This window comes from Notolepis coatsorum (genome assembly GCF_963971535.1).
Source record: "Notolepis coatsorum genome assembly, chromosome: 1".
In the NCBI taxonomy this organism is placed as follows: domain Eukaryota; kingdom Metazoa; phylum Chordata; class Actinopteri; order Aulopiformes; family Paralepididae; genus Notolepis; species Notolepis coatsorum.
Genome location: NC_140165.1, coordinates 307098872 through 307124043, shown reverse-complemented (window position 1 = coordinate 307124043; position 25172 = coordinate 307098872). Strand labels below are relative to the sequence as shown.

Sequence of the window (25172 nt, the reverse complement as noted above, 5' to 3'; positions counted from 1 at the left end):
GCAGACAGGTGGATGAGGTTTTAGTCCAGGGGTATTTAACACTTTGATCGTCATGGGTTAAATTCATAATTTACCATCCCTCGCCAGCTCTATTTGTCTATGGAGAAGTTCCCCTTCTTTGCAGGGCTATAACTTTTTAAATTCTATTGCTACATTGCCATTATTATGGCCCATTCAATGTCCTATATGTATTGTTCAGGTTGTAGCAACGTTAAACCTTTTCATTCACATATTCATACTAAAATATGGTCTAAAGTATAAGTATGTTTTTATCGTTTTCTGCAGCTTTCTCCAGAACTTGATTTATAGCTCCAAATGCATTATATTGATGATGAAATACAGTTTGGTAGGAATCTGTGCGAGATAAAAAGTTTCAACTGGACGTGGTTCTAGACATTTCTACGCATCATCTGATGATGACCGGATGGGCGGGGGATCGTTTATAATTCCGTGGGCAACGTTAGATGATTCATCCAGAGTGGGTCATATGTTCATCAGATCAGTTAGTATAGAATACGTTAGAATATAACGCTGAATCTTACCGTGGCTTCCTCGCGCCGCTGGCAGATGAGCGTGGAACAGATTTTTTTCTATTATGGGATGTAGAAATGCCCGATCCATTTCCAGGTTGTATAATAGTATATACGTCCAAATAACGTTGTTTATTGAGTTAGGGCGAGCAATCTATTATCCAGTGTTTCAAGATGGAGTCGCGGGAGCTATAGAGAGTGGCCGGACCACATTTGGATGAGTACTACCGGTTCAAAGGTTAATATCCGGTTGGCGATCTGCCGATCGGCCACCAGATGGCGCTCTTGAACCGCTAGAGAGTTGAGAGGAGATCAGCACTGTGTCTCAGGGCGCTGGAAAGGAAATATGATTTCGATGACAGATTTTTGAAATATTGACATCAAAGACGAGTTACGGCGTCTTCGGCAGAATGAGCATGGCTCTGAATGACGTGAAAACTCGTTCCCGGCGATCATAGTGTTAATTACAAACAAACAAGGAATAAACGTAACATAAACATAAACTCAAACTAACATGCAGGTAACACTTACTAGACGAGGGAACAGACGGAACATGGCATGGCAAGGAATCCAGGAACAAGACGACATCCAGGGAACAGAACATCAAGACGACTAAAGACAGAGACCAGGGGCAAGACAGCGTGATTTTTCTTCGTAGCCTATGTGTGCGAAGACGCTCTCTGATTGGCTAGCGCGTACAGCAAAGACCCTCTCTGATTGGTTTAGCACCGAAGGGTCTCTTCTGCCTTGTACATATATATATTCTCTGCTTCAAAGTGGTTATGCGTTGGCCCTCTTTCGAAGTGGGTTATGCTTAGGGTTAGGGTTAAGGTTAAGGTTAGGGTTAGGGTTAAGGTTAAGGTTAGCGTTAGGGTTAGGGTTAGGCGGAAGAGACCCTTCGGCGCTTAACCAATCACAGAGGGTCTTCGCTGTACGCGGCTAGCCAATCAGAGAGCGTCTTCGCACACATAGGCTATGTTTAAAAATCACGCGGCAAGACAGAACTAATATACACAAGGCTAATTGACAAACGAGACACACAAGGGCTGATTATAACGAGGAACACCTGGGAGGGGGAAATAGACTGACAAAGACTACGAGAACTACAACAATGGCAGACAAGACACACAAGGAACAGAACATGCAGACTATAGACTATGATTAAACAGATAACACAACACAAGACAAGAAGTGTACTTATTAAAACAGACAGGGGAACATGAAGGGCAAGAGGCAGACCGGGAGACAAGGCGAGAGGGAGAGAACACAAAGGAACATGGATAAACTAAACAAACATAAATGTACAAGGAGAGACAGAACAGGTAAGGGTAGTCCAAGTCCATGATTTAGTGAGGGAAGTTGTCCATGAACTGGTGGGGCAAGAAGTCCATGTAAAGGTGAAGGGAGAAGTCCATGAACAGGTGGGGGGAAAGGAGCAGGGCCAGGTGGGATGTGACAAATACTGTCATATTGTTTGGCTGTATTGTGTATGATTCATCTGTGCCTGCCCCCTTATGCTCAGTGAGTTACAGCCATTTATTTGGACATTGTCCTGGGCGTTTCGTTTGCAGTCAATAGTGAAGAGGGAAAATAGCCCTATCCAGATTTCTCTAAATCCAAGCACGCCGTACAGCAGCCCCTGTATATTGTAACAACACCATTCCAAAACGGTCATAATCGACTCTCCTGTTTTAGATACTGTTGAAAGCTAATCTCTATTAGCCAGGAAGTCTATTATTCTCTCTCTGTAAAAAGATTAAAAAAAAAATTGGTGTCCTTGATGTGTCCTTGAGCGAGACAAAGTGGCCCCTTGGGAATGTGTTGAGGGCTGCATAGACTGGTGTGCTTGCCTTGGATCGGGTGTATGATTACTGTAACGGCCTGGAATAAACTGTCTTGTGCTAGATGTTACACCCCACCCCCTCCCCCTGGTGGTTGGGGTCACTGGTGTGGACCTAACTGCACCCAGGATAAGCAGGTTGGCACCTTGCATGGTCGCCTCCACTGTCGGTGTGTGAATGTGTGAGTGAATGGGTGAATGTGAGGCATAAGCTGTAAAGTACTTTGGATAAAAGTTTCTATATTATAAATGCAGTCCATTTACCATTTAACATTAGTAATGCAAAGTCAGTGGGGCCACACTCTAGTCTCTTCAAAGCCCTGAAATAAATTCTGAAACCTACTCTCCAGTTTATTGTACAGACTGAAACATGTATTTTTTATTATTATAATAGTATTATTATTTATATATTTCTTTATGCATATGTTTATACAATAGGTGGAGCAAAAGCACGGGCCGAGTTTTGTCAACAAATACAATAAATGACGGAAACCGTCTGCTATCGGCCTAGGGTTGATCGAGGAGCAGGGCATATAGCAGACGTTTTTAAAATGTGAGAAATAGTTATTACAGCTTTAAGTCAATTAATTTGTTAAGATTGTCTGGAGGTGCATGCATACATTGCAGATGGGGAGGGGAAGGGGCCCCAAAGACACATCATGTGCACAGGGCCTCAAATTCCCTGTCTCCGAGCCCTAGTCCCAGCAATGAGAGGATAGGAAGGCAGATACAGTACAGTCAAAAGAAACAGTGTACTGTATGTATACCAAAGTCTATACACTGGATATGGCAAATATGAAATAAAGAGAACGACAAAGTGAAATTCATGTCAGATTGACATTGAGACACTGGAGCAACAGTTGCTCAGGAGGTAGAGTGGTCATATGGTAACCGAAAGGTTCCCAGTTCAATTCCGTGTGTCAAGACACTTAACCCCTAATTGCTCCCGATGAGCAGGTTGGCACCTTGCATGGTTGCCTCCACCGCCGGTGTGTGAATGTGCGAGTGAATGGGTGAATGTGAGGAACAAAATTTGTAAGCGTTTTGGATAAAAGCTGCTATATAAATGCACCATTACCATTTACATTAAAGTGGCCCCTTGGGAATGTGTTGAGGGCTGCATAGACTGGTGCGCTTGCCTTGGATGATGTGTGTATGATTACTGTAACGGCCTGGAATAAACTGTCTTGTGCTAGATGTTACACCCCACCCCCTCCTCCTGGTGGTTGGGGTCACTGGTGTGGAAGATTGAGGGGTAAACAATGACGTGGGTTTACCTGCACGGTGGCACAGCGATGTCTATAAAAGTCTGGTGCAAGACTAGAGGAACCTGGGTGGACAGAGGAGGTCAGTCATGGGGGTCTCCACAGACGTGTGCCTGTTCTTGGTCTTCAGGTTGCTCTCCTCCTCTTCCTCCTCTTCCTCACCCGTCCCTTCCTCCCGGGCCTGTCAGCTACGGCAGCGGTTCCACCTGAACATGATGCACAGGGCCGGGGACGTGGTTCTGGGGGGGCTGTTCGAGATCCATTTCTTCTCCGCCTTTCCTGAGCTGTCCTTTACTTCAGAGCCACAGCAGCCCACCTGCCACGGGTAAGAGTCTCCCTCCTACAGCGCAGAGAGAGAGAGAGAGCAAAGAGAGGTATTGATTGATTGATTGATTGATTGATTGATTGATTGATTGAAAATTGTATTAACAGATTGCAGAATGGGTACAATACAGTACGGCTCAATACAAACAACTGCTAAGGGGATGCAGACCAGAAAAAGACTTTCGTCTTGTTTACATCAGGGTCCCCCCTTTTCAATTCATCATGACATTTATGACATACACGACATACAGTATTGTTACATCCAGACATTTATGACATACCAGATCTACAAATATACAGTACAGGTATGGTGCTGATCAATCTGGTCAGTTTAAAAGGTATTGTGAAATGTGTTCAAATGTTGTCTTATGATACTATGTTGCTCAGAGCTCTAACTATTTGTTTTTTAAACGGATTACATGGGTCGTGTGACTTGTGTCACAGTACAGAGACAGCGGTTTTAGGATACAATGCCAGTACGATTTCGTTATGAATCGTTTAAGGCGAGACAGCACCCCCAAAAAGAAATTCGACGATATTGAGATTTTGTTATATTTTGCTTCCTAGTTTCTTCTTCTATGAAACTAGTGACAATAAAACATCAATAACACACATTTTGTTGTTTATTTTACTTCATTTTGCCTGATTGCATCCATAAATGTGCACATATTTAATGGGGAAGTGCCTCATTTGCATATATAAACATAAAATTCAGAATACTTGCAATATATTTTATTTTTATTTTATAGTTTATATGTACATAACCATTTTTGCCAATTACAGGGTACTACACTGTTACTACACTGTTTGTTTGTTGTTTGTAGCCTGTGTGTATAGTTCTGTTCAGTTCAATAACATCATTATTATTATGTTATTCAGTTATCAGACATGTGTTTAGGTTGTCTATTACTAATGGTTTGATTGGGTGTTGTGTTTGTAAATAGCTGTTTCAAATAAAAATGAATGGCATTTTACAATACAAAACTTTGAGGTGGTTTTCTGAAAAACTAGTTTTTATGCATTTTACTTACACACAAAGCCTTGGAACTCCATTTCCCTAGTACCTACACACACCAAACTTTCCACATTTCTACACAGTCAGATTATTTTGGACAATATTGCATACTTCTTGATTGCAACTACATCTTCTCATCAAACAATCAGAGAGGGGGGGAAATGGGTCAAGCGACCCCTCCTCTCTCCACAACATGACAACTATTCTTTATTCCTAGCAGTGTTGAAATTGTGAATATTGAGTTGTTTGCTAGCATCTGTTAAGGATTTCAGTGATTTGTGCACGATGATCGACTCTTGACAGACAGCGGTTCGGACCAATCAGTGTCCTTTGAGGAACTACTGGCAGCTTATTCTTTTAACTTTTTTACTGTATGAAGCACATTCTCAGGGGGCTCATACAGAACCAAGCATGTCACTGTAATGTACATGTACCTTATGTGACAAATAAAACACTTGAAACTAGGGATGCTCGATATTGGCTTTTTTACCGATACCGATATACCGATATTGTCCAACTCTTAATTTCCGATACCGATATCAACCGATACCGATATATGCAGGGTTTCCCCCCCCAAAAAATGGAATAATTTCAGGTAATTAACATTACATATCTCTTGTTGTGGAATTAACACAACATTATGCATACTTTTGACAATAAATAAAATCAGAATTTGTTCTTACTTGCTTACCTGGGTAAATAAAGGTTATAGAAATGTACAAAAAATATATATATTATTATTATAATATATATTTTTTTAAACCGATACCGATATTTTCCGATATCACATTTTAATGTCAATATCGGTAGGCCGATAATATCGGACATCCCTACTTGAAACTTGAGCAATCAGTGTCCTAGCTGCTGGCCTTATTTCAAAACCGTTTCAAATTGATTACTTCCCAGATGGTTCTGTGTGACAGTCAGACCAGGTCCCGTTTCATTCTTCAGTCAGAATTTGCCCGTGAACATTATTTTGAATATTTTTCAATGCTGCCATTGCTCTGCTGAGGAGGTTATGATTTCACCCGGGTGGTTTAACAGAGAGTGCAGCATGGTGGGCGTTTGGTTATTACCAGATCATTTAGAATGAATGACTGCTTGATAAAACCAAAGGAAGCAGTACAGGGCAACATTTTATGTCATATTTGATCACCATCACAATGAATATGGTGACAGACTATGGTGAATTTCATTGAAAGAAAATTATATTAGTCATGAATTAATAAGTCGTGAATTAATAGGGGCTGAATAATAAAAACATGTATGAATGCTAAGCTGATTGATTGTACATTATCTATTGAGATCTATAGACAAATGCACTGTATTGGCATTTAAATACTATTTAAATTACTTATGTATGTCTTTTAGTTGTTTTGGAATAAGAATTCTACACGGTTCCTAATGTAATTGTGGGCTATCATTCTTTACAGTGTTTACAGTGATGTTTTGTTGTGTCAGTTTTGACATTCTAGGATTCAGACAGGCCCAGACCATGGCCTTCGCCATTGAGGAGATCAACAGCGACCCCAACCTGCTGCCTAATGTGACTCTCGGATTCAGTCTCTACGATAACTGCGGCAACCTAGCGGAGGGGTTCCGTGCCGCCTTGTCATTGGCCGCTGGCAGAGAGGAGCTATTCCTATTGGACGAGAACTGTTTAGGGCCGCCACCGGCACTGGGGATTGTGGGCGATTCTTCGTCAACAAATTCGATCGCCATCTCCAGTGTCCTAGGTTTGTACAGACTGCCCATGGTAAGTTTCCCTTTTCCCATCGTCCTTTGCTTTTTGAAATGCTTTTTGATGTTACTGAATTCTCAAAAGAATCTTAACCGACCTATCACAAGGTTATCATGTTCAGAATTTTGGAACTCTAGCTATATTTCTTACTTACCAATGATTTTTGTCAATCTGTAAAGGCCTTTCTCAGAACAATCCATGCCGTTCTTCATATTGGATACACATAGCCCCAGCTATACTTCCAGCTGGTTATGCACAAAACTAATGCAAAGTTGGGGCCTGTACAAGCCCTGGAATAAACTGTGGAGTTTCAAGTTTCAAGTTTTGTTTTATTTGTCACATAGAAGGTACTTGTACATTATAGTGAAATGCTTTGTTCTGAGTGACCCTCCTGGGTTTGTGCTTCATACAGTAAAAGATTAAAAGACTAAACACTATACAAAATATACAATATACAAAACTAAAATGTAGGGGAGAACGGGGGACGTTGTCACACTTTTTACTCTAGTGTGAATTGCTCATAATCAAAACATCTTTCAATAGTCATTCCTACATTAAATTGAAGCTTAAGATGTTGGCTTGAAATGAGTATCCCTCTCATTTTCCAACGTATTGTAACAAAAGGTTAATCACCTATCAAAGACACTCTGACACATTGTGACAACCAACCCCATCATGGGGATGGTTGTCACACACTATGGGGTTGGTTGTCACCATGTGTTTTAGAACTTTTAATGGAAAAATCTTAAAAAGAAGACAAGATTTAGATTTCAGATAATGATTGAAGAAGTGCGTCTTTAGTCGACGGCGAAAGATTGGACAGGTTTCGGCTGTCCTAACTGGGGTGGGTAGTTCATTCCACCATTGTGGGGCAAGGACTGAGAATAGACAAGAAGGCAGAACTAAATTTGAAAGTTTAATTGCATTGACAAGTTGACAAATACATAACTTAATGCATCTTAATGAACATAAACAGGAAACACATCTTTAGGCCATCCTATATAACAAAATAAGAACACAATAAATCGGCCTAACAATAATAGCCTACACAACATGTGACAACCAACCCCAAATCAAATGTGACGACCAACCCCAACTGGAATGGCTTGATAGCATCAAGGCTAACAGCCATCTAACAACTAGTTAGCTAGCTACAGTAACAACAATCTAAAAACTATAGCTATCCCTTCACACTTTTTAAGGGTAATAATTGTTTCATTATTATTCATTATCATAAAACTCTTTGCTCAAGCATTTCACTGTGGGGTAATGCAGGCAAATATCTGAAGATAGATATCTGCTACCACCTAGTGGCAAGGGGAAATATTATTATAGAAACATCAGGGATATCCTGACACAAATTGTACTTACCTGCACTATTCTTACCCTGCCTACTTTTATACACTGCCTATCAAATTCATGTGTCGGTTATCACACTTTTTACTTCTTACTGATGACTATTTTTAAACTGAATCATTTTAAACTATTTTTATTATTTGTATTACTGAATCAAACTGTAAACAGAGCTATATTCTTACCCTACCTACTTTCATACACGTCCAATGAAATTCATATGTATGTTAGAGTGATGCTCTGTTGTGAGGAGAAGATGACTTTTGACCTAAATCTAGCAAAGTTGTTTACCATTCCAGTTAGGTACATCGTGCCAAGGTTGATTCTCCTAACTGGGCCATTTTCATCTGCTTGAACAATCTTATCACACTTTTCACTGTAACCTTGCTATTTACACTTTTTATTTTTATGCTCGCTTATGCCTGTATTTTTTACTGTTGTTGTATGTCCGTTCTATTTTATAATTTTTAGACTATTTTTAAACTTAATCATTTTAAACTATTTTATTAATTGTATTGTATGAATAGAGAGCCTATTAGGATGTTAGATCCTAATGTGAAACACTGTGATTTACCATACCTTGCTATGCTCGCTCATGCCTGTATTTTTTACTGTTGTGAAGCACTTTGAACTGCAACCTCTGTATGAAAAGTGCTATACAAATAAAGTTATTATTATTATTATTATTATAAACCAATTGTGTAAAAGCCTAGAAGAAAAATACTGAGGAGCGGAATATTTACAAATGGACATGAAAAACACAAAAAGTCCTCTCACCTCAAATTCAGCTGTTATATGACAATGTAGGTGAACTCTGACCCGAATTCTGGACATTTAAATACCAAAGTATGGGATACAGAATCCTCTGGTGGTGAAATATAATGAATGTGACAACCTACCCGTGTGACAACGTCCCCCGTTCTCCCCTACTAAATAAAAAAAAAAAACGAAATGCAAAAATTTGGTAGAGAGGTAGTGCAAATGTGTATGAATAAATAGATAAAATATGGTGTAATTTAAAAAGTGTTTAAAGTGTCTAAAGTGAATGAATGTTTAAGGTGAATGTTTAAAGTGAGTGTGTGCATGTGGATGTTGTGTGCTGTGAATGTAGAATAGATGAGTGGATGAGTTGGATGAGTGGAGTGGATGGAGTAGATTTTAACATGTATTTCAGGGCTTGAACAGACTAGAGTGTGGCCCCATTGACTTTGCATTACTAAATGGTAAATGGAATGCATCGAAAACCTTCCGATTGCCAGGCGACCCGCTCTACCTCCTGAGCCACTGTCGCCCCACTAATGCAGGTATCCAGTGTGAAGAACAGCATGGATTGAGCTGAGAAAGGACTCTAGCCCTTCTGCCCCCTTAGCAAAGATTTTGTGTTTTTTGCCTATATTCATTTGTGTTTCTGTGTACAACGATGTCTGTGTTGATTATTATGTCATGAAATTGCGTCAGATTGGTCATCTTTGATATGTATTCAATATATCAAAGGCTCATCATTAGAATGCCTCTAAAAAAAAGGTTATTCACTTTAGGAGCGGACAAACCTTGGCAATCTTTTCATGTTCTCATTGACTTCAATGTTAAACTAAGAATTCATTCAATTGCCGCTGTGATTATCAAATACACGCTGTTTTAGTATCGCCGGGAGCCTGTTGCTCTGTCAGTATGTCCGTTACCGTTTATGACACACGGTGGCGCAGTTGCACTATGGCTGGTGCAACCAGCTCTTGGCTGGTGGGAGTACCCATCTCTCAGCGCTTCTGCCGCTTTGAAAGCTCACTGGCCGGCTTCGCTCTGTAGAGCCAGATGGCAGGAACGCGGAAGAGGGCTGGCTCTTCCAAAATCAGCGGCGAGCTTTCAGAATGTATCGGGGTCTCATATACTGTATCCCCGCGGGTATAATAGCCAACCAGCAGTGCTTACTAACGTTACTAATAACGCTAATAACTACAGTCATTCATTTGTAAATATGAATACATATTCTTTTTCACACGGACTCTGTGCATGTTTTCGACGCTGCACTCTGGCGTTGAAAACGTGTATAAATGTGAAGTAAATGCAGATGTCTGTGTTTTTTTTTGTCATAAAAAGGGATTTAATATCAAACAAACAGGAATATAAGTGGTTAAGATTTGGAAATAGTTGTACTCGTTTCCATATATATTGAGGTTAGGATGTTAATGCACTTCCTGGAAAGATTTTTTTTTGAAAAAATATTAAAGATTAAGAATTATATGGCCTTGAACTTGATGCAAACATTTCATGCTTACGAATACAACTCTCCTAACTTGTTAGGGGGGCATAAGTGCTAGACCACATCATTGGTGAAGTAGGAAATGGGGCTAGGGATCCAGAATTCTGAACTTAGCTTTTAATTTATAAATGAAAGCAATATCATATTTTCACATGCATATATACTCTGTGTCTTTTGCAGGTGAGTTACTTTGCCACCTGTTCCTGCCTGAGTGATCAGCGCCAGTTCCCGTCTTTCTTCAGAACCATCCCAAGCGACACCTTCCAGGTAAATGTCTTCTAGACTTCTATAAAGGGGGCACTTCACCCAAAAACAACAGCAAATTATTTTGCACACAATCTCGCACATATCCCAAGGCTCTAAACTGTTTGGCACATGTTCATTTAGTTTCACAGTCATTGCAGGTTGATGAGTTTGAATACCTCCTCCCGTGCTGTCACCAGAGGACACTGAATCCTTGTGTTGTGTTAATTGCGGCTCAATGAAATCACGTAGATGAAAGAATAGACATAAGGATTGCAATAGGGATTGCAATTCTTTTATCTACATCATTTCAGCAGTTTAGTGCAGGTGTAGCATCTATCTATGTGCCATTGGAATTGCGCTTTGTGTGCCATTACTGGAGGTGTTGTAGCAAATGTTTCGTAGAATTTAACTAAAAGTCAGTTAAATTTAAGGCACTAATCTACTTTCCACATCATCTCCTTGCAGGTGCGAGCGATGCTCCAGATTCTGAGACGGTTCGGTTGGACCTGGGTGGGTCTGCTGATCAGTGACGATGACTACGGAATCTACGCTGCCAGATCTTTCAAATCTGACCTGGCTGAGTCCGGTTGGGGTTGTCTGGCCTACCTAGAGATTCTGCCCATGGGCAGTAACCCAGCAGAATATCACAGGATCGTCGGCGTAATGAAGAGATCCACGGCTCGTGTCGTCATTGTGTTCGCACATGAGACCCAGATCATTTACCTCATGGACGAGGTTAGCGCTAATATACATGGTGGTTTAGAAAGTAAAAAGGATTAATTCCATTGTGAGAAGCAAGCACAGCATGTGTTTATGGTAACTGCAGTCATTCCTTCCCATGTCAAGATATGCATGTGATTGCAATAACATTACCTTAAAAGATCTTATAGACAAAATGGTTAAAACATGTAAAAAGCTTTTAAATCATAAAAAAGTTAATAAATAAGAAAAATCCCAAGTTGATAGGAGTGGAATTGATACTCAACATTCATACCCATCCAGATATAAAGATCCACCGCACAATAGGAACATAAATGCCAAAGCTTTGCCACCGTTTATATTATTTCAGTATTTTATCTTTTATTTGATTTGTTGTACCCCCCTTATTGTCCACAGGTGTTGCAGCAGAATGTGACAGGTCTACAGTGGTTGGCCAGTGAGGCCTGGACAGCAGCTACGGTGCTCCAGACCCCTCGTCTGATGCCCTACTTGGGAGGCACCCTGGGCATTGCCATCCGCCGTGGAGAGATACCAGGACTGAGAGAGTTCCTACTAAGAATCCGTCCTGAAATCAACCATAACTACAGCCATGGAAACAGTATAGTGAGAGTTTTGTTTCACCTGATAGAAATCAGTGTTTACAGCCTCCTCGTTGATCGTTATCACCTTCCATGAAGTCTCTGTGTTGTGTTTATTTGTTGTTGTTGAGGCAATCGTTCGGTGGAATTCTGTCCTCCCACGCACTGGCTGTAACACTGTTTCCCCCCCCCGTTAATGCATCCGGACAAAAATTTAACTGGAGTCGTCGTCTCATATCAGAAACGTACTTACTTACTTAGGCCCATCGCTCCCAATGGAGCATAGGCCATCTACGACTATTCTCCATCCAACACGGCTTTGGGCTGTCCTTTCTGCCTCCCCCCAGCTGGTTCCTTGTCTCTTGAGCTCTGCCTCAGTGTCCCGCCTCCAGGTGTTCTTAGGCTGCCCTCTCTTCCGCTTCCCCTGGGGATTCCAAGTCAGGGCCTGGCGTGTAGTACTGGTTGCCGGTTTCCTCAAAGTGTGGCCTATCCATCCCCACTTTCGTCTCAGGATCTGCTTCTCTACTGGTTCCTGTCTTCCTCAGCCATAGTTCCTCATTCTTGATTTTGTTTGCCACCTGATCCCAAAGATGCGTTTCAGACAGCTGTTTATAAAGGTCTGTATCTTCTGCAATGTTCTTTTCATCATTCTCCAAGTCTCTGAACCGTAGAGAAGGACGAATTTTACATTTGAATTGAAGAGCCGCACTTTGGTTGTCATGGCGATGTCCTTGGAGCACCAGATGTTCCTCAGAATGATGAAGGCTGCTCTGGCTTTGCCTACTCTGGCTGTGATGTTGCTTTCTGTGCTGCCCTTCTTATCCAAGATGCTGCCTAGGTAAGTGAAGGAGTTGACTTCCTGTATGGATTCATCACCTACTGTGACTTGTTGGTAGAGGTGTTGATCCTTATTAGTTTGGTTTTCTTCCTGTTTATTCTCAACCCAGTCTCAAGTCTTTTCAGTATCAGGCGCCCCCAAAATTGGCCATTTTAGTTTTAGTTTTTACTTTATACTTATACCACATGCATGAGCCTGGTCTCTTTTGAAAGATGACATTCTGAAGTTTCTGATACAATAAGGAAAACTCACCTTTAGTGCTAATGAAATAGAGTAACATAGGTCTGAAGTTGAGTTGTAGAAAAACGTGTTACTCAAGTTTTTCTGTAGTAGTTAGTAGTCCAGAAGTAGTATTTCCCCAGAAATTCGTGAGGCTTAAAAAACTTGTCCAAATGTCATAAAGATCCGTTCAGAAATGAGTGATTAGGAGTGATTTTGGTAAACTGTGTACAAAAGAAAAGCTCAGTTTTCTCATAGACTTCAATTCATTCTGCGGTTTTTCTCTTCCTGTTTTCGCTCATAACTTTTCACCTAGATCCCTGATTCGTACATCCCCAGGTGGGGTATCATTGGAAAGCCACACCAAAGCTACAACCCTGTACTTTGCGCAAGCCTCAAATATCGGCATGTAACTCGAGAACCGCTGAACGGATTTTGTCACCTGAAAGGGCTATGGACAGGCAACAAATGGCGCTTTAATATTGTATTAAACGCGAGCCACTAGATGTCGCCAAAGTGCCGGTAGGCAAATCGTCCTCAAAAGGGCCCACATGTGCCCTTGCAGCTTAAGAGGTTAAAGATTCTCATCTTTTTGCTTGTTTCCATTCTGCAGGTGAAGCAGTTTTGGGAGAACACGTTCCAGTGTAGATTTGCACCTCCACCATCAGAGTGGGTGGGTGCCAGGGGAAGCTTATGTACCGGACAGGAGGATGTAGTGAATGAAAATATTGGCTATTTGGACGTGTCAGATCTCAGATCAGAGTATAATGTGTACAAGGCTGTGTATGCCCTGGCCTACGCACTCCATGGCATGCTGCAGTGTGAATTAGGAAGAGGGCCTTTCAGCGGGCAGAGCTGTGCCAGTCTGCAGAGGATGGAGCCATGGCAGGTGTGGTATCACTTTACACTCACATCACATGGGCATGTTTTCATGATGAAAAGAAAATAAAAGTGAATGACGCTAAGCTAGGCTAACGGTGCAGGCGTTCCCGAAGCCTAATGCATGCACAGAGACGACAAAGGTATGCATCTTCTTGTCTAACTCCAGGGAAGATGTTAAATAAGCTAATTTCCCAAAATGTTGGAGTATTCCTTTAAGCTTGTAAATTCTGGAAGAGCATGCATCGTAAAACAGTGAGGTGGAATTAAGGTGTATATAAATGTATCTAAAATGCCCTTCAATAATTCATCTAAAATTGCAATATTCCACGTCTTAATTAGACTATTGCTTACTCCAATGATGACCTTACTCTGGTTAAGGTAATTAGAAAATGCTGTTTGCATGGCATTTCTTATTTAGATAAGGCAAGCTATAACACTGAAGAAGGAATACATATTTCCGAAACATGTTTGTTTCAGGCTGCCATTAAATTTTGAACCTGAGAGTGCTGGTCTGGCTTCACTGCTTCTTTTATATAATACTTAATGGGATTTCAGCACCCAGTGTCGTATCTTGAGAGCGCGGTCTAACTTGACATTTTATTTAGATATTAAACATATAATAAAAAAACTTTATTTATATAGCACCTTTCATACAAGAATTGCAACTCAAAGTGCTCCACATCAGTAAAAAAAGACTTAGGCATAAAATTTGCACAAAACTGGCAGATCAAGAGCAATTCATAAAGTGCAGACATAAAATTAGGCATAAATAAGCATAAAATAGGCTGCTGGGTAGTGCAGTGGACTAAGCACTCACCTACCACCTCAGAGACTCTGGGATCGAATCCAGTTGTCAGCGGTATACCTCAGATTTTGTCAGTCATCCCTACTAACACAATTGGAAGTGTTAGCGGGTGGGAAGCCGGTGGGTATGTGTCCTGGTCGTTGTAAACTGCGACTCCTACTGGTCGTTCAGCCTGCCTGTTCAGCAGGGAGGTGATCTGGGGGAAATAGTGTTAAGCTCTGCAAGCATTCCGTTCCCCCAGTGAAACACCTCACTGTCAGGTTAAAAGAAGCGGCTGGTGATGTATCGGAGGAGGCATGTGGTAGAATGAATGAATGAATGAAAACTTTATTTAACAGATTGCAGAATGGGTACAATACAGTACGGCTCAATACATACAATTGTTAAGGGGATGCAGACCTGAGAAAGACGTTTGTCTTGTTTCCATCAGGGTCCCCCATTTTCAATTCATATAGACATTTATGACATACATAACATACATGACATTTATGGCATAGGGTAATTCTACAAGTTCTACACCCTACCCACCCAGTGGGGCAATGTGCGCAATGACCAGGAAGGGAATTGGCATAACGACTAAATTGGGATGGGTGAAAAATACATTAGTAGAATTAAGCATGGTAATTCTGTGAGCATAGTTTTCATGTCTTTCTGCCCCCTATTCTCTGTCTCCCACATGTACAGCTTGTGTATTACTTGGACAGGGTCAACTTCACCACATCATTCGGTGACCAAGTGTCATTTGACGAAAACGGTGATGCTCTGCCAATCTATGACATCATGAACTGGGCTTGGCTTCCCGATGGACGTACAAAGGTTCAGAATGTGGGCGTGGTTAAGAAATTAGCGTCCACAGGTGAAGAACTCACACTCGACGAAGACAGAATCTTCTGGAACTTTGAATTAAAAAAGGTAAATTCGGTTTACTTCAGTTACATAATGTTGTTTGCCTGTTGAAAAAATAATCATATCACGATAATAGTGTAGAGATGTCATTTATAATTCATACTTTCCCCTGTAGCCTCCTCGGTCAGTGTGCAGTGAGAGCTGCCCCCCAGGAACCCGCATGGCCAGAAGGAAGGGGGAGCCTGTCTGCTGCTTCGACTGCATCTCTTGTTCTGAGGGAGAGATCAGCAATGAGACTGGTTGGTATATTGGTATTGTGATTATATTTGTCCTCTTTAACTCATTCACGGCCAACCACGACTATATTCGGGTTATCTCGCCAACCGTTGAGCGTCGGGACCCCCGAAAACCTGAGTATACTCGGGTTTTCATCGTTTTTTCTTTTAGTCGATTTTTTTATTCTATGCAGTCTCACGGACCTCGGTGTATCATTGGGACTCATTCTGAGACGCAGAGAGTGCAATACCGGCCAAATCCTGCTAGGTGGCAGTATCGCCTACCCTTTGAAACCTTATTTCACACTGTGTGTTACATTGTATATGGTCCGGGCGGAGAATGTAGATCAAGCCAAGTGAATCGCTTCATCCGAGCACTTTGTAACACGTTCAGCACACTGCATGCATATTTTGTGCCAGTTCATGTCAGGGCAATTGGAATATTCTTTTTGGGATACCTCCTAGTAAAGGTAAGGACTATATGACATCGATCCTACTTTGATCCAACAATGATTCCACATCGATCGCAACGATCAACGATGGAAGTATTAAAAAAAAATGCTGTTGCTGACGATCAGAGCATCAAACAACGATGCATTCATGATCAAACATAATACCTATTATATACCTTTGATTTGGAAATAGTAATGTGTCCAGGCAAGCAACGTGAACGCCTTTAGCAAAATTCACATAGCGCTTCATAACGCAGCTTCCAAGAATTAGCCAGGATCACTCTGAAACTATACAATATTCACCACGGGATAACACGCAAACGTATACATGAAAAAGTTAACTCTTTTTTACATGTTGGATGAGAGATAGTGACTGTCAAATGAGCCATAGTATTGTCTCCATAGCTATAATATAGAATATAGATATAGCCCTGCAAACATCGTGACGTACACTGAAAATCCCAATCTTTTAAAGCGTGGCCCATTGACTACAAGGATGGATAAAACGGCTGCCGCTGAAAGTGTTAAGGATACCGTATACTGCAGGCTACATATCCAGTATTTTAAGCACCCTTCTCTGTCAGACTCCACAGGGTGTAGCAGTTGTCCAGAGGACTTCTGGTCCAGTCCCCAACGTGACCGATGTGTCCCTAAGGTTGCAGAGTTCCTCTCCTACCACGAGCCTCTGGGTATCTCCTTAACAACAGCATCATTGATAGGTACACTCATCTGCTGCATTGTCTTTGGAATCTTCATCCGTCATCGCAGCACTCCTGTGGTACGCGCCAACAACTCAGAACTCAGCTTCCTGCTTCTGACGTCACTCAAACTATGCTTCCTGTGCTCCTTGCTGTTCATTGGTCGGCCTAGGCTGTGGACATGCCAGCTGAGACATGCAGCATTTGGGATCAGCTTTGTGCTGTGTGTCTCCTGTATCCTGGTGAAGACCATGGTGGTTCTGGCTGTGTTCAAGGCCTCCAAGCCTGGGGGTGGAACCAGTCTAAAGTGGTTTGGTGCTGGACAGCAGAGAGGGACAGTTCTGGCTCTCACTTCCATCCAGGCTTTGGTTTGCATAGCCTGGCTGGTATCTTCTTCACCAACTCCTCATCAAAACACACAGTACCACAGTAATAAGATTGTCTATGAGTGTGTGATAGGGTCCAGAGTCGGTTTTGCAGTGTTGCTGGGTTATATTGGCTTCCTGGCTATTCTCAGCTTCCTGCTGGCATTCCTGGCAAGGAATCTTCCTGATAACTTCAACGAGGCCAAGTTCATCACCTTCAGTATGCTGATCTTCTCTGCTGTGTGGGTGGCCTTCATCCCAGCTTATATCAGCTCCCCAGGAAAATATGCAGATGTGGTGGAGGTTTTTGCCATCCTGGCCTCCAGCTTTGGCCTGTTGGTGGCGCTGTTTGGACCAAAGTGTTACATTATCTTACTGAGACCGGAGAGAAACACTAAGAAGAATATTATGGGGCGCGGCAGCAAGACATAGAAGCGGCCTTGGTATCAAATTGTACACAGATTTTGACAATAAGCTAAAAGGGAAATTGTGTCTCTTCTGGTCTTTGATCTGATTATGTGAGTCAAAGTGAAAGTAAAGCTACAACACCTAATTTAGACAGTGATCATGTTACTATGTGCAGAGATCATGGCCAGCAGTTATCCAGCATTATTTATTATTTTAGATTAGATTATATTCACATTTATTGTCATTATCCAGCACAAGTACTGTACAACGAAAATAAGTTTGGCATCCAACCAGAGTGCAAATGTAGCAGTAAAGTGCAACAGCAATATACAATGTACAGGTGATTAAACTGGGTACAAAATATACAAATTAGTACTACTGAGTGTAGTGCTAATCAGGTGTATGTACAGAGTTGTAGTATAATATGTACAGTGATACAGGTATGGTAGTAGCAGTGGCGTCGCGTGGGTAAAATAACAGGGGAAGCCAAAAAAAAATTATTAAAAAAAAAATTATTCAATATTTTTATTAATACTTTTTTTTTTTTTTTTTTTTTTTTTTTTTTAAGTCAAGCAGTCACCATGTACACTACAGTATGGCTCGGCGGCCAGTCAAACGTTAGTTTTATTTATTTAACAGATTGCAGAATGGGTACAATACAGTACGGCTCAATACACATTTACGATGAATTGAAAATGGGGGACCCTGATGTAAACAAGACGAAAGTCTTTCTCTGGTCTGCATCCCCTTAACAATTGTATGTATTGAGCTGTACTGTACTGTACCCATTCTGCAATCTGTTAATAAAGTTTTCATTCATTCATTCATTCACACACAATTGTATAAGGGGATGCAGACCAGAGAAAGACGTTTGTCTTGTTTACATCAGGGTCATTAATACTGCTGGAGCATTGGTTAATTTTTGGTCCGATTTTTCCTTGCGCGATTTTGCGCGCCGCGTGGGAGCAAATTCGAGACACATATTCGGTTGCAAAAAGGTGTCCCACGGTCTCCTCTATGGCCGTGAATATTTTCACGCGGATCAGAATCACGGCGCGCCCGTGGGACACTTTTCCGTTTCGGCGAGTTTATTCCACGCTTTCTGTTTTCCTTTTCTAAGCATTTTAGGGGCTACATGTGAATCAGTAAAAGTTGCGGGACGCCCAGATGTTTCCACGATAGAAAGCTCGCGTGGATCCCATAATAGGCTCACTTAATACAGCGTTTTTAAAATCACGCGACATTTTCAGGGTCGCGAGCCGACCTTTTCCCCTCGTTTTCGATGATGGAAGTGATTTAGGAAAAGCTTCGGTACGCCGAGAGGTCCCCGTGGATTTAATCTCGCGAGGATCGGGGCAATATTCGGCCCGTGGGAACAGTTACGGGTTAATACAATGTTCAGAGTGCAGAGGGGAAAATATGGCACCTGCCCCGCCTCCAGGTGGAATATTATGCTGAACGTCTTCCTCCCAGCTCCGTTTTAAACTTTTAGGGTGTGGCCCAGTGGCAGTCAGCTCGAATCTGATTGGCTAGGATCGGATTTGGAGTTTGGACTCACTCTATAATGCTGGAAGCCTGGAGAAAGAGACCTACCCACTGCTTCTCTCCTATACTAGCTGCAGTAGTGAGCACAGTCTGACAGTGTGTTAGAGGGAGTGAGAAGGAGAAGAGGGAGACATTAAAAAAAAAAAAAAAAAAAAACACAGATGCACAGATGAAAATGAATGTAAACTATATTAAAAAAAAATTATATTTTAATTTTTTTTTTTTTTTCATATTTCATATTTCATAATTTGATATGAAATTTATAGGGAGGCATGGCTTCCGTTGGCTTCCACAAGGATTCGCCACTGGGTAGTAGTCATACTGTCCAGCAGCATAACTAGTAAGAGTAGGATATGTACAGATATAAATGTAGTATCTACAGATATGTAAAAGGAATATGTCCTGGTAAATACATACAGGTGTGGATAGATAGATATATGCAGTGAGAATAAATATATATATATATGGTATATACAGCATTTAGGAGGCGTCCCTCAACAAAAACAAGACAATTTCCCCTGAGCGAATTAAAAAAGAAAAAGTCATTATCTCATCTCAGCTTATTTATTGCCCTGAGGTCGCCGCCTTCAAATGTTAATAACTTTCACTTTTGCTATGACAACGGTTTGCTCTGGATTAAGCAGTAGGCCTTGCTGTTTACACACACCTGCAACTGTCACGCAGCTTTTCATTTGACTGTTCTGCTTCATGTATGCCCCTTTGTAATTTTATTTGGTTGTTTGATGTGTGTTTTAATTATTGAGAAACCATTATTGAAAATGTGTCAAGTATAATCATTCTAAATGAAGAAGATGAACCTTAAATAAAAACATCCACAGAGCTTTTAAAAAGATGCAGAATAAAAGTATTGCTTTTTCCCCCAAACAATGATTGATTCATATTTTTTTATTTGCGGGTCCAAAATGAATGTTGTTTTTTACTTGTTGCATGCATGTATCCCCTCCCTACTTCCAATTTCCCCACATGGAATGTACCTGATTGGATAATGATGGCGCTCTAGTGTGACATCAAGTGGCTGAATGTTATCTATAGCACCTCTAAGTGTGGTGTGTGGACACAATAGTTGACTAATGAATTGATAGCTCCGTGTTCAGGAGACTCAGGCATATAAAAGGCTATTGTCTATGTCTCCAGCACCCCCACAGCCGTAGCTACAACCACTTCATGATTTCAGAATACCGGATGTGTTGCGGTGGTCTATTGGGCTACACGGGGGGGGGGGGGCTGCACAACATCTCAAACCTGCCATCTTTAAATAGCCTCGCGACTACTAAACATTAGCATTCACATTATTTGTTTGCAGCGAGAACAAAGTGCAATAAACAAAAAAAGATGCATTCACAATATTCTGCCTCATTTATTTATGAAACAAAACCAACAGCAACACAATTTTTACCACCAAGAACAAAGAGTTTAGTCTCACAAAAAGATCGCAAATGTGTTTGTTAGCTTATGTGCTAATGTGACTGGGATTTCCCATTATAACCGTTAGCATTGCGGCTAACGTACATTAGCTAATAAGGCACTGGTTTCATAGCTGCATGAGCACTGCACGGTGCACCCCTGGGCATAAGTGCCTACTTCAGTGATATATCTGTAGACCTGCTTGTATGTATTATGGGTGAATGTTCCTTGTGTGTGTGTGGGGGGGGGGGGGTTATATAATTTAGCTTCTTGGAGAATCCCACATACAAGCCCCTAGAGGGTTTTTAGGCAATTCTCATTCACATTTCTTTGTGGATTATATTGTATTATATGTAATTGTTTTTGTATACGTGTAAATAAACTAAATAAAGAATGATGTTGTAGGGTGGATTTTCCCTAACTAATCAAACGTGTAGTCCACGCTCCACACTATTTCAGAGTAGGTCTGAACAATACATTGTCATATTGTGAGCACATGAATTAGTGACATCGCTGGAGGGCACAATGCAGTGTAAATATATATTATATGATCATTTTTGCTGATTAACATTAAACAAAACTTGCAAGTGTTGCATTTTCCATGTCAACTCTGGGGAAAAGATAAGTCTGGTCTGACAAATGATGACATTTGGTCAGCTGGTTACATTAAACTGGACTTGAAGAAGTCTTTATTCGTAGCACACATTGCAAGAAGTAGTCATGCAGCGACACACACACATGCGCTGAGCGACACATAGGGACACACAAATGCCTTTTGCTAATTTCTTCTCTGCGCTTGAACCATCCCGTCGCCATTCCCCCCAAAGGGCAGCTGGGAGCAGACACTGGTTGCGGCGTGGGGCCGCGCCCGGGGACCACTCCAAGAGCTTCTGTCTGTCTTCGTCAGGGTCGCGACAGCGCTAGCGATCTGTTCTGCATGTTTTTCCACTGGGGTTTATCTCTTTTTCCGGAGGGGAAACCCTTGCGAGCACGGGGGGAGAACACGCAAACTCCACACAGAAAGGCCTGGGAGATGCCCCACCTGGCTACCTGGCAACCCAGCAACCTGGTCCCCAAGCGGGAATCGAACCCAGGACCTTCTAGCTGTGAGGCGACACCTCAGCGATGCCACGGCACCACGGCACCGTCCTCGTTAGACGACACTCATCGTGGACCTTCTGCTTAGAATTCACCAAAGAATTTGAGTGCAAAGTGGCAGAATGCATTAAAATAGCAGCATAAACAACAATAATACAATACAATAATAACAGTGCGGATGTCTAAGTGGCAGAATGTATTAATTATGGTGAAGAGATGTGTTTTTAGCTTACTTTTGAAAATAGAAGCATGACAAACAAATAAAAAAGATGTTTAATTGATTGAAGATAAACATAATATTGTGCTTGATTGCAATGAAAACTATATAAAAACAATATGAGAGATATACGAGAGTACACAACATATTAAACAAAATACCATACAGGCAGTTATATATATATTGCAAGTTCAACATGGTGTGACAGAGTGGAAGCTATATGTGTAAATAATTTTTTTGCATAGCCTAACCATGTCATGATTTCTGGAAATAGAAATAGAAATATATCTGGATGGCACAACGGGTAAGAGGGGGACATTATTTTATGTCTTTTTTTTGGGGGGGGGGGGGGTGAACTGACCTTATGTATGTTTTTATTTTTATTGTTTTACTCAATGGTGAATCTACGCCGCAGGCACTGTATGCCCTCCATGAACAGACAGAGAGGAATGATAAGAGAGGTCAGCAACACAGAGCATCATTAGATGACTCAGTATAGCCTACTTGCACCACCTAGTGGATAAGATAAGAAAACTTGAAAGAGAAATAAAAAGATTTCCCACTGGGGTGTCATGGTGGCTCAGTGATGGAGGGCGCTTCCATGTGCTCTCAGTGATGGAGGATGTGTATTTTTGTATTGTATTTGTATTTATTTATTTATTAACACAGTTAAACAAAAGTAAAAATAAATACATAATAAGTTATAACCATTTTGTGAAGGAGAAGTTAGAAGCCTAGAGGCTTATCGAGAACTTCCCCTATTTTGTAAAATCAAACATACAAAAATACAAAAATATAAATGTTATGAAAATACCAGAATACATTCTAAAGATACGTGTTAATACAAACATACATACACACTGCTGCGGTCAGGCAAGCAATGCCGGAGACTCATGGCAAGCACAGAGACTCAGAAAGAGGTTCTATCCGATGCTCAATGACAATTAACACTATGTAACAAACCATCAAACACACTCACAGCACACACACCCACATGTACACACTCACTTTAAATGGACAGCTCACTGTAGCACCCACTTTACACACTTTAGACACTAACACACTTTATATTTATATATTATTGGCAACTCATTGAACATAGCCATGCCTTGCACCTTACCTGCCACAAGGTGGCACCACAAGCTACCTCATCCCATTTACCTCATCCCATTTATACTGTATTGTAACCTGCATTGTATATTGCACCACAAGCTACCTTATCCCATTTACCTCATCCCACTTATATTGTACTGTAACTACTCTGCATTGTATATTGTACATATGTATATTGAACATTTTTCAAAAAAATATTGAACATCCTTAGCCCAGTGTCGGCCATTCAGTAGGCCTGTATGTCCTTGTCAGTGGTCTGGTCGGCAGCCATGGCAGCATAGTCAAGTCCCAAGTGGATGGCCCCCACCACCGGCTGGGAGAGGCAGTCAGCGACAAAGTTGTCCTTGCCTACGACATGCTGTATGTCCGTGGTAAACTCGGAGATGGCGGAGAGTTGATGCTGCTGGCGCCCCGACCACGGCTCAGTGGCCATGGCGAAGGTGAGTGGCTTGTGGTCCACAAAGGCAGTGAGACGTCGGCCGCCCACCCACTGTTCGTACACTGCCGCCAATGCGTAGTCAGAGGCGTCAGTTGTGAGGGCGATAGGGGCAGTAGGAAATGGGTGCGCCAGTACCGCGCCATTGGCCAGTGCAGTTTTGGCACCCATAAAGGCCTTGTTGTCGGTACCCAGGGACCAGTTCACCTCGGCCTTGGGGTCCTTATAGAAGTTCACCATGCCTAGGAACTCCTGCAGGGACTTCACGGTGCAGAGGCATGGAAAACCGCCGACGGCATCCACCCTGGCAGGGAGCGGAACGGCTCCCTCTGCTGAGACTCGTGCCCAAGGAAATCGATGGACGACTGGGTGAGCTGGAACTTGGCTGGGTTGACAATGAGTCCATGTGCACTGAGCCGCTCGAATAACTGCCAGAGATGAGTCAGGCGCTGCTCTGCAGATGTGCTGTCTACGAGAATGTCATCCAAGTAGGCCTATACAAACAAGAACACCATGTGCCGCAGCACCGACACCATCAGCCATTGGAATGTCTGCGCTGTCCCCCTTGAGGCCGAAGGGCATACGCAGAAACTCGAAAAGTCTAAAAGGATTGATGACTGCTATCTTGGGTACATCCCATCGGTGAAACGATACCTGCATGGTGGTAGCCCCGCACCAAGTCTACCTTGGAAAAGATGGTGGTCCCTGCCAGGTGGGCGGAGAAGTCCTGTATATACGGGATGGGGTACCGGTCCGGGTCGTGGCGTTGTTTAGGCGTGGGAAATTTCAGCCGGGGCGCCACCCGCCGTCAGCCTTAGTGACCATATGCAGGGGGGAGGCCCACGAACGGTGCACAATGCAGAGGCGTTCCATGGTTGCAAATTCCTCCCTGGCAATGGAGAGCTTAGCTGGGTCAAGGCACCGAGCACATGCATAGACCGGGGGACGGCCATATAGTGCTCCACGCCGTGCTTGGCGACTGCTGAGGAAAATGTAGGCGTGGTGAGGATAGGGAACTCAGCGAGGACGCGTTGATGCACATCCCCGGCAGCAAACATGTTGGACAGGCCTAGTGTCCCTGCCTCTCCCAACGTGCACGGGTAGGTACAGTAACAAAGGAGACAGCATCGATTAACAGACAGTTGTCGGTCATAATGTCCACCAGCAGCCTGAGTGCACACAGGAAGTCCGCGCCCAGGAGAGGAACCGACACCGCGGCCATGGCGAACTCCCAGCCGAAACGCCGCCCGCCAAAACACACCTCTACATACCGGGTTCCGTAGGTACGTATAGGCGTGCCATTAGCAGCGTCCATGGGGGGGACCATGGTCCCCAGCCATAGTGTCCACAGCTGTAGCGGACAGGATGCTTCGTTGCGCACCCGAGTCGACCAGTAGCCGTCAGCCAAATAAGGTGTCCTTAATAAATAGCAGCCTGCTGTCAACGCTCATGGCTGTTAATGAGCACTGGCCCAGGCGTATCCCTGGTCGCTAAAATTGCATGGTAGGCTACACTGTTTGGCCTTGGCTCCAAACCGATTGTTAAAATCCACTGTTACCCTTCGCTTTTTTGGTCCGCACCAGAGTTTGAATGAGCTTTCACACCACCCCAAACCAAGCGGACTATCCGAGGAAACAAACTCTGGTGCGTTTAAAGCGGACCAAACAGCTCTGGTGTG

At 42.4% G+C, this 25172-nt stretch overlaps 1 protein-coding gene across 1 annotated transcript in view; it reads left to right on the top strand.

Moving 5' to 3' along the window:
• Positions 1 to 3841: 3841 nt before the first annotated feature.
• Positions 3842 to 25172, top strand: part of LOC311225730 (uncharacterized protein) — a gene marked incomplete at its 3' end in the record, with an annotated part of 34422 nt that continues 13091 nt past the window's right edge. The window contains exons 1-9 of the mRNA XM_084311124.1: positions 3842 to 3960; positions 6436 to 6730; positions 10509 to 10595; positions 11040 to 11309; positions 11691 to 11897; positions 13543 to 13818; positions 15301 to 15528; positions 15638 to 15761; positions 16774 to 17673. Coding sequence (XP_084167250.1) covers positions 3848 to 3960; positions 6436 to 6730; positions 10509 to 10595; positions 11040 to 11309; positions 11691 to 11897; positions 13543 to 13818; positions 15301 to 15528; positions 15638 to 15761; positions 16774 to 17673 — 2500 coding nt within the window. The 5' untranslated portion in view covers positions 3842 to 3847. The remainder of the gene's footprint in view (positions 3961 to 6435; positions 6731 to 10508; positions 10596 to 11039; positions 11310 to 11690; positions 11898 to 13542; positions 13819 to 15300; positions 15529 to 15637; positions 15762 to 16773; positions 17674 to 25172) is intronic.